The sequence below is a fragment of the Neoarius graeffei genome, chromosome 19 (assembly GCF_027579695.1).
Source record: "Neoarius graeffei isolate fNeoGra1 chromosome 19, fNeoGra1.pri, whole genome shotgun sequence".
Taxonomy (NCBI): Eukaryota; Metazoa; Chordata; class Actinopteri; order Siluriformes; family Ariidae; genus Neoarius; species Neoarius graeffei.
Window position 1 is genome coordinate 17,120,812 of NC_083587.1, and position 18,997 is coordinate 17,139,808.

The 18,997-nt window shown below is 42.9% G+C and overlaps 2 protein-coding genes across 3 annotated transcripts in view; one reads left to right on the forward strand and one right to left on the reverse strand.

Moving 5' to 3' along the window:
* The window catches only part of zc2hc1a (zinc finger, C2HC-type containing 1A), a 74,929-nt gene that overhangs the window by 27,587 nt on the left and 28,345 nt on the right, over positions 1 to 18,997 (reverse strand). For both annotated transcript variants that reach the window (XM_060899748.1, XM_060899747.1), the window contains exons 2-3: positions 6,731 to 6,801; positions 4,181 to 4,297 (exon numbers count right to left, since the gene is read on the reverse strand). In XM_060899748.1, the coding sequence (XP_060755731.1) occupies positions 4,181 to 4,297; positions 6,731 to 6,801 (188 nt within the window). The remainder of the gene's footprint in view (positions 1 to 4,180; positions 4,298 to 6,730; positions 6,802 to 18,997) is intronic.
* The window catches only part of pkia (cAMP-dependent protein kinase inhibitor alpha), a 76,050-nt gene continuing 73,024 nt past the window's right edge, over positions 15,972 to 18,997 (forward strand). The window contains exon 1 of the mRNA XM_060899750.1: positions 15,972 to 17,440. The gene's annotated coding sequence lies outside the window, so the exon portion shown is untranslated. The remainder of the gene's footprint in view (positions 17,441 to 18,997) is intronic.

Here is an 18,997-nt window from a genome sequence, read left to right on the forward strand (position 1 = left end):
TTCGCCCATAGGGCTCGGGCCCTAAATATATATGAGTGCAGGTCAGAACCGATTGCATGTATGTGTCGGGGGAGTTGGCCTGAAGTATCACATGACGTTTGGTGCGTCTGCAATGGAGTGTGTCCAAGTAGGACGATTCGATTCATGAGCCCTATTCATTCTCTATTGGAAAAAAATAGGGCTGTCCCCGACCAAGGATTTTCTTGGTCGACCAGTGGTCGTGCATTCACTCCGACTAATCGCCCCGCCCCCCCCCCCCAAAAAAAAAAAACCTGCCCATTTTTACTGGGATACACATCTGTGAGGCTTTACCTGTAATGCCGGGCTGCCATATCTATGCGCATTTACCACTAACGGCGGGGGTAACCTTCATGCAATTTTCAGCCCTGAAGTGTGCCCTGCGCAACGAACTCCTTGGACGTTACCCCAGGACGGGTTTTGAGATAACTGATCCGCGCACAGCACCATGTTCGCTGCGTTGTCATGTACAAGAGCGACCCTTTTTTCAGCGGGGATTCTAAAGTCTGCCATTACTTCGCTGAGTCGTTCTGCTATGTTAGCAGCTGTATGGCTCACTTCCAAAACTTTAGTTTCCAGCACGAATGAATGCAGTCGCCAGTTATCAGAAATAAAATGCGCCGTGACCGTCATGTAACTTTCCATCTGGTTAGATGTCCATATATCCGTTGTGAAACTGAGTGCTTTGCAGTTTTCGATCTTGCCCTGAAGTGTTTGTTTTGTAGAGTTGTATTTGCTCGTAACCACGTGCATCACTGTGTCACGTCTTGGCAGGCTGTATCCTGGCTCGAGGTATTCAATTAGATTTTTAAATCCCTCACCACTGATGATATTCACAGGTCGCATGTCCAGCGCGATGAAATCAGCTATTTTGTCAGTTATGTCTCTCTTCCTTTTTTCAGATAGAGAAGGTTTCATTACGAGCTTTTGCCGAGTCAGTGATGAGGATGCCGTGGAGGAGGCTGGCTCATCGCAATAAAGTGGATGCGCCTGTAGAGAGATTGTAAAACAGTGAGCTGGATAATTTAGCTTTACCAGTAGCCAGTAACCAGTAGGCCTACGTATTGCAATCAAGCTTCAGGTTGCAAGGGGTAGGCTAGCTAGGCTAGTAGGCTACTTACATGGTTGAGGTGGTAACGCATGTTCGTCGTGGAAGAATGAAAGGCGAATGTTTTTTTGCAAATTCTGCACGTAACCCTCTTTGGGTCATCTTTGTTCTTTTCGAAATGATCCCATATTTTAGAGCTCCTTCCAGACATGCTGTCTGCCCGTGTTAAAAAAAAAAAAATCACCAACAGTAAATTAGTGTCACGACTTCCTTTATCATGCCCGTCAAATTAAAAGCCCTTCAGCCCTTTGACAAGACGCGGCTTTTTTCCCTGCGACCAATCGACCAATGGAATTTTGGTCGGCTAATAATTTTTTGGTCGACCAACGATTAATCGATTGTTTGCCGTCAGCCCTGGAAAAAAAACAAAAGAAAAACGACAAGAACAAGAGAACGGGCGCGTTGATCCAAAAGCTGTATACAAGCACACTACACCACTTCGGGCCAGACGTCTCAGAGTTGGAACGGTGTCTCTATCTCGAACGCCCTAGGAGGAGTAGTGGATCCAAAAAACGTGTCGGAATAAGGCAGAATAAGTAAACTGAACAACAGTGTGCTTGCCTTAATTATTTGTCATTTTATTCTCAAGCACAAAACCATTGATAGATCGCGGCGTCTGGATCCCAGAAGAAGGCAGCCTTGTCCCAGGGCTAATCTCGCATGACGTCACGCGTGGAACCCCGGTTGTCTGGGCCATTTCAGTTTATCTGACACTGTGCTTGTTTACTCACTGAAATTGGATATTGTTGCTGGAATCTTACAAAAATAACGATGGGAAAGTGCTGCGCTGTGTTTGGATTTGAACATCCAAACACAACAGAACATTCAGTTCACAAATTTCTGAGAAATGACACTAATCTAAAGCGACAGTGGGTGACGTTTGTGCAAACAAAGTGGGCAGATTGTGTCGTCTACTGATAATAAATCTGATTCATCAAGTGTTCAGCACCACCAGAACGACCACATGGGAATTATTAGAACAAAAAGAAACCCATTTATTTAATAAATGAGATTTGATCTGACATTGGGACAGTTCGCTGATTCCCCTATTATCACACACACACAGGATTACGAGCAACATTTACACGTGCGTGATATCCGATCTTATCATATCTGATGCACTTTAACAGGAAGAAAAATAAGTGCGTACAATCATTAATTATTAACTGAAATGTGTTAAATGCTCTCAGATTGCAATATCGCAACTTGATTTGTTTTTAGCTTTGTTCAGGAAAACATGATGAAAAGGTAACCACCGCGTTCTGTACATCTCTCTCTCTCTCTCTCTCTCTCTCCATCTCATGTGTGCTACAGAGGAAGACTGTCCTGAACTGAGTGAACTGGCAGTTTCTCGTTTTGGGGACTCGAAAAGATAGCCATTTACTCTACTCTGGAATATCCTTGACAATCATCTGCCCCTTCATATAAGAATCCCAATCACTATCAGAATTCTCTCCAAAACGTGATTCCATATCGAGACCGGCCTAACCACTGCTGCGCACGGGAACGAAACTGATACCTGAATTGTTACGCGTGTGAAGTCACGCACCGCTTCAGGATCTTCTGGATCAGTCTCAGCAGGTTCTGTGAAAATTGGCTGATCTTATGTTGTTTCCATTAATTTGTAGCTTTTTGGATCAGCTATGGGTCGAAACCACATGGTCAATCAAAATAATGATGGCTGCTTTGTACAAGGAAAGAAAAGTGGGGTTTAGAGACATCACACACTTTATAGAGATGAAAGTGGAGCGAAGAAAAAAACCCTGAACTTTTGAAAGTCAAACTAAGGTGTGGGGGCAAAGTCCCCCGAAAATATTTTAATAACAACACGCAAACCCCTGCATTCTTGTGCATTTTAGTACTTATTTTCACTAAAACAAGTTATAACTTTTAAGCCTTTTTCTTTCATGTACATTCATGATTAACATGTCAAAAATATCAAATTTAATTCCCCTAGTTAATGAGTCATTTTCAGGAGTGCGTTTAGAAAACGCGGTGATTTTCCTGCTACACAGTTCATTACTCTGAAAAATATCAGCAAAATCCCAAAACAGTGCTGTTAAAAAGTAAAGGTCTGTTCGAGTTTCTAAAGCTTTCAGGTTTCAATGTTGGGGATGTTGAGCCTCGTTTATCAATCTTTTAGTCGAGTTGTGCGTTTGCAGAAGCTAAAGTGAACTAAACATTTCCAATTCAGATTTATGCGAGTTGAAACCAATTGTTTACATTAGTTCATATTGTCTAAATTTAAACACACCAATGAAGACCAAATTTCTCATGTAAATCAGGGGCGTAGCTAGGATTTTTCAGGGTGTGTGTGTGTCACACACTTACTGGCAGCCTGAGTGCATTATGTAACAAAAAATAATTACCATTGCTAATTTTAGGCAGCTTAGAAACCGGCTCTTCCATTATCGCTGTTTCTTCCACGTTTTCTTGATGTTGTGTTCTAGAAACGGCACTAAAACTTAGCTTCGAAACCACAAAATGCAACTTTGATGGAAAATATATATAATAAATTGCTACCTCTCTTCACGTCAAAAGAAGGAGAAAAGTTTTGCTTGTTTTGACATGGCGAATTATTAACACGAGGAAATACTCGTAATTCGCAACTAAAAAGACTGCAGCTACACTGCGATCGTGCTGCGCTTGCGCAGAACGGTGTCAGTCCTGCGCGCCTTAGCTCACGCGCCTAACGAGCTCCGGCACGCGCGCCGTTAACAAAGAAGACCTGGTTTAGGCTATTTAAGGACTGCGCCCATGCAAGGATGATGCGAAGTATTACACCGCATCTAGGAACGCGAAAAATAAATTTCTCCATTCGGGTAACCGGAGATTTTCGAGAGTTGTGTCAATATCCGGATTTCCGGGTAATTCCGGAAGACTTTCATCTATATACACAGTATTCACGTGATATTCACTTACTAAGATGACAATGTGTGAAATGTGGGAAAATGTGCAGTGACATTTCAGGACAAGTGTCAAAACTGCTCATAAATAAAATTAGCATGGACTGAAATGCTTTTTGTAAGGAGCGTTGGGTTCCGCCCCCCTCACCTTTGGCTTGAGTGGTTTCACATTCGGGATGTCGGTGCCCTCGGCTCTCTGTCTGCTCGAGTCAAACACCTTCCTTCTCTTCGTGGCGGTTTTCTGGCAGATGGGCGTGTGCTTTTTCTATAGACAGAGAATTATCCAATTAGTTGGCGCAACAGTAAAACGTGTATTATAAAAATCATTAAAACATATGAAGGTTAAAACTGTAACCTACTGGCTTTCCTGTGAATTCTGGGTTTAAAAAAATATATAAAATTTATCTATATACACACACACACACACACAAAATATATAAAATAAAACTATTTTTAGGCGAGCTCTCTTTCTCCTCCTCATGTTCCCTGTTTTATCAGGATGGTACGATTTTAGCACCACACTCACAATAAAAGGTTCCTCAAAAGCTCCTGTTCAGGATGGTACTTGCTTTAAGGTTCTCCCTGGGACTTTTCTGTCCGTACTATGGTTCTACAGAGTTCTTTTAAAAAGTTACTTCAAGCCTCATGGTTTTATGTTCAAAATTCTTGGTGGTACTTAAAGATCTGTCAAACCTTAAGAAAAAGACAGAATTCAATAATCAACTTCTGGGTGACTGATTCGTCATAGTGCTCTGTCTGTGATGGATTAATTTCCTGCAATTCGACCACATTTTATTTATTACAGAACACCACAACATGCATTTCTGTCCATTTACAGTTCCTCAATATTGTGGAACATCCACAGTACAACTTTACTTTTCACTCGCTCTGGTTGTACAACCCCGATTCCAAAAAAGTTGGGACAAAGTACAAATTGTAAATAAAAACGGAATGCAATGATGTGGAAGTTTCAAAATTCCATATTTTATTCAGAATAGAACATAGATGACATATCAAATGTTTAAACTGAGAAAATGTATCATTTAAAGAGAAAAATTAGGTGATTTTAAATTTCATGACAACACCACATCTCAAAAAAGTTGGGACAAGGCCATGTTTACCACTGTGAGACATCCCCTTTTCTCTTTACAACAGTCTGTAAACGTCTGGGGACTGAGGAGACAAGTTGCTCAAGTTTAGGGATAGGAATGTTAACCCATTCTTGTCTAATGTAGGATTCTAGTTGCTCAACTGTCTTAGGTCTTTTTTGTCGTATCTCCCGTTTTATGATGCGCCAAATGTTTTCTATGGGTGAAAGATCTGGACTGCAGGCTGGCCAGTTCAGTACCCGGACCCTTCTTCTACGCAGCCATGATGCTGTAACTGATGCAATATGTGGTTTGGCATTGTCATGTTGGAAAATGCAAGGTCTTCCCTGAAAGAGACGTCGTCTGGATGGAAGCATATGTTGCTCTAGAACCTGGATATACCTTTCAGCATTGATGGTGTCTTTCCAGATGTGTAAGCTGCCCATGCCACACGCACTAATGCAACCCCATACCATCAGAGATGCAGGCTTCTGAACTGAGCGCCGATAACAACTTGGGTCGTCCTTCTCCTCTTTAGTCCGAATGACACGGCGTCCCTGATTTCCATAAAGAACTTCAAATTTTGATTCGTCTGACCACAGAACAGTTTTCCACTTTGCCACAGTCCATTTTAAATGAGCCTTGGCCCAGAGAAGACGTCTGCGCTTCTGGATCATGTTTAGATACGGCTTCTTCTTTGAACTATAGAGTTTTAGCTGGCAACGGCGGATGGCACGGTGAATTGTGTTCACAGATAATGTTCTCTGGAAATATTCCTGAGCCCATTTTGTGATTTCCAATACAGAAGCATGCCTGTATGTGATGCAGTGCCGTCTAAGGGCCCGAAGATCACGGGCACCCAGTATGGTTTTCCGGCCTTGACCCTTACGCACAGAGATTCTTCCAGAGTCTCTGAATCTTTTGATGATATTATGCACTGTAGATGATGATATGTTCAAACTCTTTGCAATTTTACACTGTCGAACTCCTTTCTGATATTGCTCCACTATTTGTCGGTGCAGAATTAGGGGGATTGGTGATCCTCTTCCCATCTTTACTTCTGAGAGCCGCTGCCACTCCAAGATGCTCTTTTTATACCCAGTCATGTTAATGACCTATTGCCAATTGACCTAATGAGTTGCAGTTTGGTCCTCCAGCTGTTCCTTTTTTGTACCTTTAACTTTTCCAGCCTCTTATTGCCCCTGTCCCAACTTTTTTGAGATGTGTTGCTGTCATGAAATTCCAAATGAGCCAATATTTGGCATGAAATTTCAAAATGTCTCACTTTCAACATTTGATATGTTGTCTATGTTCTATTGTGAATACAATATCAGTTTTTGAGATTTGTAAATTATTGCATTCCGTTTTTATTTACAATTTGTACTTTGTCCCAACTTTTTTGGAATCGGGGTTGTATGTTTGCGGAAACTTGCTTTTGATTGAACAGATCAGTACAAGAGGAACTCTGTGGACAAAGAGCCTTTTGAATAGCAGGTTTTCTTCCAAACAGGGATTTCCCTTTAGTGTTTGCGAAGTGGTGAACTCATCCGTGCCACAACATGCAGTGAAAGTCAGCTGCCAGCTTCAATTTCACCCTGAAGGATACTCACAAGGACTCGTGAGAAAAATCTTCTCCCGCACACTTTGCACGGCAGCAGCTCCTCGCCAACGGGCACGGATTCTGACGTACAGAAAAACAAACAGTCGTTCAATTAATGCAGTCAAGGACACGCAGACATGTTTTGTCAAAAACTGACCTTCAAAGCATAACGTCAACCACAAAAAAAAGGGGGGGGGGGGGACAAAAAAAAAAACCACACTGACACAGGAACATCGGAGAGAAAGCAGAGCTCAAGGAAAACAATAATTCAGGCCAATACCACAATACAATGCTCAGATTTACTCTTGGGAAGGAATCATGTGTCATTTTGTGAATGACGGGAAAAAGGAAAACGTCATTGTCGGACATCTGGAAATATATCGGTGGTGTTCAAACTAGTGTGTGACAAATCGCCTTACATCATTTGAAAACAACTTGCTTTCTGTTTGTCTCGAGTGTTTAGCAACAAGTATAGACCAGACGTCACTTGTGGGTGTGGGCTTTCTAGTGCTTTTGTTTGGTTGTATTTTTTTAAGTTCCTATAAGAAACAGTAGTAGCCAAATATAATTTATCTACCACTTTGGTTTAAAGTATATTCAGGTCGGAGTTATACGTTATATCACAGGCATTTTTGTGGCTACATCCTCCCATGCATTATTGGTGATATTTGTGATGGCACAGTACAGTTACTCAGCAATAAATGCTGTTTAGCATCAACCAGAAGTGCAACGTTCCTGTATCTCCACCTGGAAGGAAGAAGGTTGAACAGTTTGTGATGGGAGGAGAGGATGTTTCCGTGTGCTCTACGCAGACATCTCGTCTGATGGAGATGTTTAGTAGCTGGGACTTGGTCATGAGTGAGGAGCTGAGCTTCTCTTTCAGACACCGTGGACCTGCCGTACCACACCGTTGGTCAGGATGCTCTCAAATGGTGCAGAGATAGAAACTTGAGGTCTGATGAACAGGAAGTAAAGATGAGACTGCGCCTTTCTAACCAGAACTGAAGGATGATGGTGCCAGGACAGATCCTCAGGAACTTCAGTCCCACTGATGTTAAGAGATTTCCAGAAGTTTAGAGATGTTTCATGATCGGTCATGTATTACAGGACGAACTGAAACCATGGTTGGATGTTTTGGCTTTTCTTCATTTTTGCAGTAAATAGGAACTGGAGTTGTGAGCGGGGAAGTTAAGAAAAACACTGGCCCACACGTGCTTTTGGATTGGTTTAGATTTGTCTCTTGCGCACACCATAAATAATTTGCACAGTAGAGAGAAAATATCAATACTATTGCAGGATGCCAAGCATTTTTGTGTATTTATTTATTTGCTGTAACATGGACTGCTCACAAGTACTGTACATTTTGTAGTTCTTTAAAAAGGTAAACTGCCTTTCAGATTTTTCAAGTTTAGATCATTAAGAGAAAAGAATTTTCCCCGACACCCAATTATTTTTGTTTAGTGGACTCAAAGCTACTGAATTCGCATCACATATTTCCAATTTTATCAGTTTTTTAAATAAAACAATTAATGAATTTAGAGCCATGTGGCCCGAAATTCACCGCTATTTTTTCCTGCTTCACCATGACCCAATTCAAGATACTACATCATGCATCACGTGGTGGGCTTTCCCCGTTCGCGCAAGGCATTGTGGGATACAAATATGAAATGGGACAGAAAAATGGAGGACGTGAGTGTGCAAATGAAACGTGAAAGACTGACTACAGCTTGGGTGGCCAACCCGCGGCTCGCGAGCCGCATGCGGCTCTTTGCCCGGTGTCATGCAGCTCTTACGTTCATATCGAAGTTTGTGTTTGTGGTTTTCTTTTAATGTGCGTGTGCGCTTTGCTTGAGTTCAGTATGGTATTTTCGTCAAATGCATCTTCGCTTTGCTTGGGTATATTACGGTATTTTCAGGTCATGTCAAATGCGCATGTGCGTGAGATAATCGCTAAGATTTTGGGCAAGGTGTGTCTTGTGTCAAGTAGCCTCTCAAAATGGCAATGAAAAAATGCACAGCAAAACGAAAATATGAAGACGAACATAGGACATTTTTAACAGAGTGGGAGAGTTTATACTTTTTTGTTGAACGTAATGGCAAGCCATTCTGCCTTATATGTCAGTCGTCATTAGCTCATTTCAAAGCAACATGCATAGTAAAGTGCACACAGTATTGATTGCTGTAAATGACTGGCCTGTGGTATTAGTACTGACTGAAGGAGTAAATTTCTCTCATGTTGGCGTGTGACATTTACTATTAATCTGGCTGAGCAGAGGTGCGTGCGTGAGCGTCTGTGAGGGAGGGGCGATGTTCATGTGCGGTCATGTGTATGGTGTGGCTTTTTTTTGGTAATGCCATGAGTCCCACTAAGCAGCATGCATAGTAAGTGCACACAATATTGATTGCTGTAAATGACTGGCCTGTGGTATTAGTACTGACTGAAGGAGTAAATTTCTCTCATGTTGGCATGTGACATTTACTATTAATCAGGCTGAGCAGAGGTGCGTGCGTGAGCGTGTGTGTCTGTGAGGGAGAGAGAGAGCGAGGGGGGTCACATGTATGGTACACATGTGTGGTCATGTGTATGGTGTGGCTTTTTTTTTGGTAATGCCATGAGTCCCACTAAGCAGCATGCATAGTAAGTGCACACAATGTTCATTGTTAAAAATGACTGGCCTCAGCCTGTGGTCTTAGTACTGTAGGAGTAAATATGTTGGTGTGTGACATTTACTATTAATCTGGCTGAGCAGGTGTGTGTGTGTGTGTGTGAGTGAGAGAGAGAGAGGAAGGGATGGGTGATGTTCGTGTGCCCATGTGTATGATGTGGCTCTTTGCGGTAACACAGTAAAAAATGTGGCTCTTGGTCTCCAACTGGTTGGCCACCCCTGGACTACAGTAACAGAAAGCAAGAAGAAAAGACGTCATGTTATATACGAAGGAAACTAATAAATATCGGCGGTCAGCGAGCACCTCGGTGTGATCAGCTGTTCGTTTAGCGACAGAATGATTGAAGTCAGTGCATGCTCAAAGGTAAACCTGCGCATGCGCACTAGGGATGGCGAAAACTAAAAAAAAAAAAAAAAAAAATCTTGACCGACCACCGAGCCTCATTAGCCGGTTAAAAAGTCGGTTAACCTATGAGTTTAAACAGGGATGCAAACGGTGCGCCTTTTTCACGGCTCGTGCAGATCAGATTTTTGGAGTGTCTGAATAATTTCATCAGAGTAAATTCTGTATTAAAATTACTACATAAGCAAATGCCATGACAGTCCATGAAAAAGCCGTGAAAAAGTCGGCATCTGCGCCTTTAGTTTGTGTGGAGAGCGATGATCTGCAGTAACATGCACTGTTGGCTACAGACCGAAACATACTTTCAGAATGCGCTGGCCAAGGCAGGACTAAAAACTCCATGTGCCTTCTAATAATAATAATAAAAAAAAAAAACAATAGTAATTTGTAAGCTAAAAAGCCTGTGTCTACACTTTTCTCTTGCCGAGTGGCAGCTGTGTTCAACTGGGGCAGGACATGACTGAATGGGTGTTTCTGATTTGTCAGCTGTCTTTAACTGGGGCGGGAGGGCGGGACATGACTGAATGGGTGTTTCTGATTTGTCAGCTGTCTTTAACTGGGGCGGGAGGGCGGGACATGACTGAATGGGCGTTTCTGATTTGTCAGCTGTCGTCCTTACACCGCATGGCACGCCCCAAGCGTTTACAAAAACACAGAATTCCAGGTTCTCCACTCCAAAATCGGCAGCTTCAAAACGATTGATTTTTTTTCCCACCGACAACCAAAAAAAATTAACCGGTTGACGTTGATTTGGTCCACCACCGGTCAAACGGTCATTGGTTAACATCCCTAATGCGCACACACATGGACTTCCTCTGTCTGCTTGACTGTGCGAAGCGAGCGATTGATTGTGCACATTATTTGCTTTAATCCCCTCAAATTAAATAACTTCCCAGCTACAGAATGGCCTGGCGATTTTTTTTTTTTGGATATTGCAGAAATAAACACATCATAATGACCAAATTTCACCGATTTAATGAAATCGAAAGGCCATATAGCTTTAAAAAAAAAAAAAAAAAGTTTGCTTTAAAAAATAAATAAATAAACTAATTTAAAAAAAAAAAGATAACTGTTGGTTCTATACTGGACATGTGACATTTTCTGATCCAATACACCAGTGCATTTTTTGTTGTTTTGGGTGTGAATGTGTGTGATGCTGACTTAGGGCCTCTGCATGCTCTTGCGACAAGGCTTTCGCAGATAGCTTTTCGCAGACAGTTGTAATTTATCGTTGAGCGGGGAGTGATAGGTGTGCGCGATGTTATTCACCGCCACAACGCAAGGGGGCGCGAAGTCGCGAAATCGCTAGGAGTAGTTGGTGGGTGTGGTTAGTGGAGTGTATCTCCTCCGGTTACTTATAATGACTAGAACTGGAGTCGTATAGATGTACGTACTTCCTCACTTCCTCGATCAACCGCTCTTCGTGCTGCTCCATCTTCGCTCGTGTTTTTAAAAACGGCGGTCTTGAAAACAAACCAAACCGGGAAAGTAGGGAAGCGGAAGTGCGTGTACAGCGGATGTAGAGTGGACCAATCAGAGCCCTCTTGTCTGCGACGCTGTCTGCGAGGCTTCTGCGGTGGTCACAATTTTTGGGAGGTGCGCGCAGAGCGTCTGCGAAGGTGGGGGGGGCTATGCAGACACCATCTGCAACGCCGTCTGCAAGGACTGGGTTGTCAGCATAAATTGGCCTTTACACGACGCAGACCTTCAGAGACACTGGAATGACTTTTGGCCCTTTTCCACTACCCTTTTTCAGCTCACTTCAGCTCGCTTCAGCTCACTTCAGCCCGACACGGCTCGCGTTTCGACTACCAAAAAACAGCACGACTCAGCTCGCTTCAGCTCACTTCAGCCCGACACGGCTCGCATTTCGACTACCAAAAACCAGCACGACTCAGCTCGTTTCAGCCCTGCTTAGCCCCTAAAACTCGCACCGTTTTGGAGTAGGGCTGAAGCGAGCCAAACCGAGCCGAGTGAGGTTGGGGGCGTGAGCAGACACTCCCCTGTGCACTGATTGGTGAGGAGGAGTGTCCTCACATGCCCACACACGCCCCGCGAGCACGCTGGGATCTGTAAACACCGTAAACCCGGAAGACGGAGAATTACGAGAATTATGAAGCCTTACGCGCCTCGCCTCATCTATACGCTCTTGCCAGTATCTGTTGGCGTTGTCGGTGACAACAAGCCACAGCACCAAGACCAGCAACACTAACGACTCCATGTCCTCCATGTTTATTGTTTACTATCCGGGTTGTGAGACTACCGCTTAAAAGGTCACTGATGTCACTGTTTGCGCTGCTTAACGACATCACGTGACGTCCACCCACTTTCGCTAACTCCACCCAATGTGTCCACCCACTTCCAGCCAGCACGGTTCAGCGCGGTTGTAGTCGAAATGCAACTCCAACAGCCCCGCTCAGCCCGACTCAGCCCAACTCAGCACGGCACGGCTCAGCCCGACTCAGCCGCGTTTGTAGTGGAAAAGCGGCATTTGTTTACTCCTTGTACTAATGCTTAGACGACTGTTATCTGTCTCATATCAATAGTGGAACTGGGCTTGGATCCGTCGTGAACAGCAGTCGCCATGTTTAACCCGTCTGTTCCTGTTTAGACAGCTTATGAAATGTGGAGAAATATTAAAGGACGACTTGAGTCATTTAAAATTTGTTTAGTTTTTATTTGTCCTCCCCCCCCCGAGCTAGCAAACTAGCTTTGCTTTAAAAGAAAAAAAAAAAAAGCTTAAAATAAAAAAGGACACAGCTTATACTATGAAAGATGGTGCCGTGGATAGCTGGCTTGGTGTGTTGGTGCACATTGTTCTGTCTTTTATTTGTAAACTCAGTTCACTACCGAAATACTTTAATCTCGTTTACCAGAGAAGAGCTTGTGAACATCAGGGGAACTTCTCCAGTGGACTAACTACCAACTTTTCTGGTGTCTTCCGTGGAATTATTGGACGTTCTGGTCAAAGGTGTGCTTGCCTTTGCTCACTCAGTGAGACGGCGGAGGAGAGGAAAACACGCTGGTGCGCGTTTGTTGGCACAGACTTCGCACTCCGCTACCTGTAATATTTCGCTCCAATGTGCAGTCACTGTGCAATAAATTGGACAAACTCCAGCTGCTGGTGGGGAGAAACAGGGACTCTCTTTCATATTCCATTTTATGCTTCACAGAGACGTGGCTATGCGGACTCGTACCGGACTCTGCGCTGCAGCTGGCGGGCTTCCAACTTTTCAGAGCAGACTGTAACACGGATCTCTCCGGCAAAACAAAGGGTGGTGGAATCTATTTTTATGTAAACAGTGGCTGGTGCAGTGATGCGTTCTGAAATATTGTTCTCCTGACCTGGAATCATTTATCATTAATTGTAAAGCCTTCTACTCCTCACAGGAGTTCGCTTCATTCATTCATTCTGGTTGGGGTTTACATTCCACCGCAAGCCAACATGCAGAATGCACAGCGCATGCTGGCCGATCAGATACTGGGTGTGGAGCAGGCTAACCCCGACTCCCTCGTTATTGTCCTCGGTGACTTTAAAGGAACAGTCCACCGTACTTCCATAATGAAATATGCTCTTCTCTGAATTGAGACGAGCTGCTCCGTACCTCTCCGAGCTTTGCACGACCTCCCAGTCAGTCAGACGCGCTGTCACTCCTGTTAGCAATGTAGCTAGGCTCAGTATGGCCAATGGTATTTTTTGGGGCTGTAGTTAGATGCGACCAAACTCTTCCGCATTTTTCCTGTTTACACAGGTTTATATGACCAGTGATATGAAACAAGTTCAGTTACACAAATTGAAACGTAGCGATTTTCTATGCTATGGAAAGTGCGCACTATAATGACAGGCGTACTAACACCTTCTGCGCGCTTCGGCAGCGCATTGATATCTGAGCTCCGTATCAATGCGCTGCCGAAGCGCGCAGAAGGTGTTAATACGCCGGTCATTATAGTGCCGACTTTCCATAGCATAGAAAATCGCTACGTTTCAATTTGTGTAACTGAACTTGTTTCATATCACTGGTCATATAAACCTACGTAAACAGGAAAAACGCGGAAGAGTTTGGTCGCATCTAACTACAGCCCCAAAAAATACCATTGGCCATGCTGAGCCTAGCTACATTGCTAACAGGAGTGACGGCACGTCTGACTGCGTCTGACTGACTGGGAGGTCGCGCAAAGCTCGGACAGGTACGGAGCAGCTCGTCTCAATTCAGAGAAGAGCATATTTCATTATGGAAGTACGGTGGACTGTTCCTTTAACAAAAGGTAACCTCAGCCACGAACTAACCAAATACAAAACGGTTTATTAAATGCCGACTGAAGAGGAGAATATTTTGGATCACTACAGTCAATAATGCCCATCACACAGTCCCCCGTGCTGCACTGGGCCACTCTGACCAGGTCATGGTCCACCTGATTCCTGCATACAGGCAGAAATTAAAGCTGAAGAAACCTGTAGTGAGGGCATCCGAGATGTGGAGTAATGAGGCTGTGGAGAACCTTCAGGCGTGCTTGGACTGTACAGTGCGAACTGGGATGTGTTCAGGACTGCTACCAATTGCTGGGTTTCACGTGACGTCACACCCGCCTCATTAGTTATTCAAAACTTTAGCTGGTGGTCGACCAAAGCTCAGCTGATAAAGTGTTTGTATGGAGGTTCATTGCTCGCATGAAAAATGCCTTACACTTTTGTTTTAGGTTGTTTGAATCGATCAAACCGTGAAACTGATAAAGTTTCTTTAGGGTTCCCCGTGAACTAATAAAAAAAAAAAAAAAAAGGGTGAACGAACACAGGGTTTCACAAAAAGACGTGGAGAAAGGTGGCTTTTGAACCTCTCAGTGAAATCGAAGGGAGCCGAGTCGAAGCGTGCTCGAGTTTGCAGTGATCACTTGGTGAAAGGTTTGTATCCCTCTCAGCTATGGCCTTAGTGTTTTCCAAGTACTTTTCTTGATGCGTCGTTATTTTACGGGACTTTTTTTTTTTGTCAGTCACGAAGCGCTAAAGTCCCCAGCTGTTTCTTTGTTTCATGTACAGTGCAAACTACATACAAAAAAAAAAAGTTGTAAGCCTCCATACTCTTCCACACTTTCACGATGTAGAAGGACGTCTGCAACACCAGATAGATGGAGATGTCGGGGAACTCGACTGAAGGGTAGTTTTCCAGATCGTATGACGAATCCTTCTTTCCCAGACTGTAGGGGTCGATTCCATTGCACATAGCGATCTTCTGAATATATCTAAAGTCAGCAGTGGCTTCGAGATTACGAGCGTACTCTGATAAATTATCGCTAGTTGTTTGCACTACAGCGGCCATTTAGACCACCAGCTATTTCACGTCCAGTAAAACCACAAAGAAAAAAAAAAGTCACGTAACTGAAACCCAGCAATACTCTAGATGAATACACAGAGGCTGTGAGGACTGCTGAATTCCATCACGAACCAGGGTGAGTTACAGTAATGACAAACCCTGGTTCACAGATAAGCTCAGACAGCTAAGGCAGAAAAGGAAGAAGCATTCACAAGTGGAGACAGGGACAGGTTTAAAGAGTCTAGGAAGAGGTTTAGCAAGGCAATGAGAGAAGCTAAACCTCCGTAAAACTCCAACACCAGTTCTCAGCCAATGACCCTACGTCTGGCTGGAAAGGGCTCAGACAGATCAACTACAAACCTTCAGCCCCCCATTCTGTTAATGACCTGCGCCTGGCCAACCAACTGAAGGAGTTCTACTGTGACCAGGGATGAGAGTGGGTGGTCACCAAAAAAGCAGAAAACAAGATGGCGCTCGAAGCCGGGGGTCTGGGAGGGATACCCCCCCAGGAAAATTTTGAAAAATAAGGCCTTACAAACCACTTTTCCTGCAATCTGAGCTGTAGTAGATAAAAAAACATCTGTTGTCTTTTTTATATATTTACATGAAAATATGTTTCAAAATCAATAGGGGTATTGTTTGAATTCAAAATAAAAATCACATTCTACATTCAAGGGTAGGGTTATAATTTATGATCAACAAAAATGACAAACTAAATTCACATTAAACGCGAGTTTTATTAATTATCAAAATGTTCATATATTAAATAAAATTTCTTAGGGAGAAAAGGTCAGTCACCCTATGTCCTCATTAGTTGCATATGATTTCTAAAAAACTCTTTTGAAATATTTAAGTTTTCAAAACTGTCAGCATTAATTCAGATTTACTGGCCATCATATACATGTTCAATGGATTAAATCAAACGAATGCTAAGTTGATGGGATAATGTCTATGTACACTTTATACAATTATTTATAGTTCACAGTCACTTCTCATTTTCATTTCATCATTTCGACTTCTTCAGCCTTTTGGCCAAAGACAAGAGCTTGTCAGTCCTCTGTTTTTTATACCAGCATCGATTTCACGTACCTTCGCTTCGTCTCGCTTGTCAATTGTACTCGGCATTTTGAGTAAAAAAGACGATACGAAAGAGAAACGTATTTTTGAAGCGCAGCGACGATGAACATGTGCAAGTTTCGATAAAATAGAACAGATGCGGGTACTTTTGTAAGAACTGTTATGATTGGCTTTTGTTCTCTCCCACACTCTTGTAAGAACGGTTATGATTGGCTATCATGCTCTCGCCAGCGATGTTTTGGCCAATTACATTGTAGATAACACGTATTCTACTGCAAGACTTAGCGAGACTAAAGATGGCGAAAATGTAAACATGTAACATCGTCGTATGCTTGGGTATCACGAAGGAACATACCCCAACCCCCCTCAATGAAAAAAAAAAACTCAACGGATTTGGCATAATTTCGATTTTCGCTCAGAAAAAGCAGAAAACTCTCATCCCTGTGTCACTTTAAAGGTCATAGGTGAAACGTAGAATATCAACTTTACTGTCTAGAAGAGCGACCCAAAAAGTGAATTCAATCTTCCTGGTGTCTAATTTGCACCCTAAAATTGAATAAAAATGGTTAAAATATACCACTTTGCCCAATTTCTGAAGGTTTGTTTACATCTCATTTATGCGCACTTTTACCGCCAGGGGAACGTCATCATGACGTCATTTAAGCCAAACAGACTGGGAGCAGTTCTGTGTTTACTTGTGAACCGAGCATATGTGTACAGACTTGGGTCGTGAGAGGTTGCATAAAGTGTCTGAAAGCGATAGCGATTTTGAAGTAGGAAGTCTCCAAATTGAATATCAAGAGGTGAAACCATATATGTATGAACCTATGGCTGTTGCAAAGCAATCGGTGAATGTGGCTCACTGGTTTGACCGTGCGGCCTCGGAATCAGACGGCGACTCGGCCGACTCTGATCGCGGTGACCCCGGACCTCAACAAGATTCACGCCCAAACGATTTATCCTGGTAATTATGATAAATTCTTACTTTCGTCGTAATACTAAATAAGAGCCCTTTTGAAGAATAATTAAACCGCCCTCCCTAGTGGATATAGGTAACGATTACTTGACACAGTGTTTCCCACACATTGATGAGACTATGGCGCCCCGCCATAGTCTAATTTGGGCCGCCATAGTCTCAGTCCGCGCCCGCCCGCCCGCATGGCGACACTGACACACCTGGCCTGACATTGCGTGCATTGCCTATCTAAGACAGCGTGAGGAGACAACTCTGATAAGCTACATCCTGTCTGCATCTACATGTTAAGGTAAGTTTATACAACTTTATGTAGCCTTTGACACGATTGAGAAGGTGACATTTAGGCTACGCTATTGTGCTTTATAGGCGTATGGAGAGCGCATTGATGGATGGCGTTAAGTGTATTGTTTCAGTAAAATTACTTTGTCCATTTCGTACTGGCAAACCTACCTTTTCTGTAAGGCAACAGTAGGCTATTTTGAGGCAATATTAGTTAGCCCTACGCAGTTATCTAATTCGTCAAATTAACTTTATCATCCTCCCAGGATCAGGTCGTTTCCAAATTCACCGGCGAACTGCTTCCCGCTTGACATTGTATGTGCGCAGTCTATCCAAGTGATGGAGACGTGAAGTGACAGCAGTGATATACATGCAGACCTAGATTAGTTTACGTTAAAAGGGAAAAGTAGTCTATTCTAACAGAGAGCGAACTTCGTTGCCACTTTTAAGAATTAGTGCTAGTAGCCTTAACGCGATTTGTTACTGGTGAGACGGAAGACGTTAAATTATTTTTAGCCTTTTCTAATAGGCTACCTTCTAAAGGTGAAGCTATTAGGCCACATAATTAAAAAGGAATGTAGTTACCTACTTAATTAAATTAACTTCTTGACTCGAATTTGATCGTTTTTGATTGATATGTGATGTGAATCTCAATTGGTGATCGTTTTTGATTCACCAGTGATGTGAATTTCAATTTACATTTAACCATTATTTTTATGCTCAAATCCCACCCAAGTTCAGTCTCACTTTCACTTAATTAAATATTTCAGAGTGAGCTCTACAATCACACGACTCATTGTATTAACAAGCTGTTTGCTATTTTAGGTCAAAGCAGACCTTCGTAACAGACTGCAAGGAGAGCACCTGGCCGCCTGCTTGAGGATTTCCATTAACGGGCCACAACCAGAAGATATAAATTATGAAAGGGCACTCGAACTCTTTCTCAAAGCCAAGAAAAAAATCAAATGCACAAGTGCAGGGTGTGGTCTTTGTAAATACGGCTCTGTAGCAACATACTAAAATAAAATACAAGGTGCATAACCAATACCAACGAATTTGTTCTTTGTTAGTCTTAGTTTAGTAGTATTAGTAGGCTAAACAACCCCCTGCGCACCCCTGCAATTCAACTGGACACGCACGCCACGCCCCCCATGGGCTGCCCCCATAGTCTCCAAAATTTCTGTGGGAAACTCTGAATAATGTGCCAAAATTTAAACTTTATAATATGCAGTTGCCTTACTTTTCTTTTCAGTGCGTTTTAGTTATACATATATTACGGTAATTGCATCAGAAACATTCTAAATCATTACAGTTATAGGAATACAGCAACTTATTTTAAGGTGGCAGGTCTTCGGTTCAGATCCCTTTGTGATCAACAGGAGGTCATGATGATCGATTCTCTTTATTGGATTCCGTAAGATGGAACAAACCACTGGTCATATTTTCATGCACATTTTTGTTACAACACTACTTGATCATAGGTAATTAAGGGATCCCCGTAGATTTTCAATCCATCATATACCTCAGTAATCTAGAACAAAACAGTTTAACTTGCATGTTGAACTCA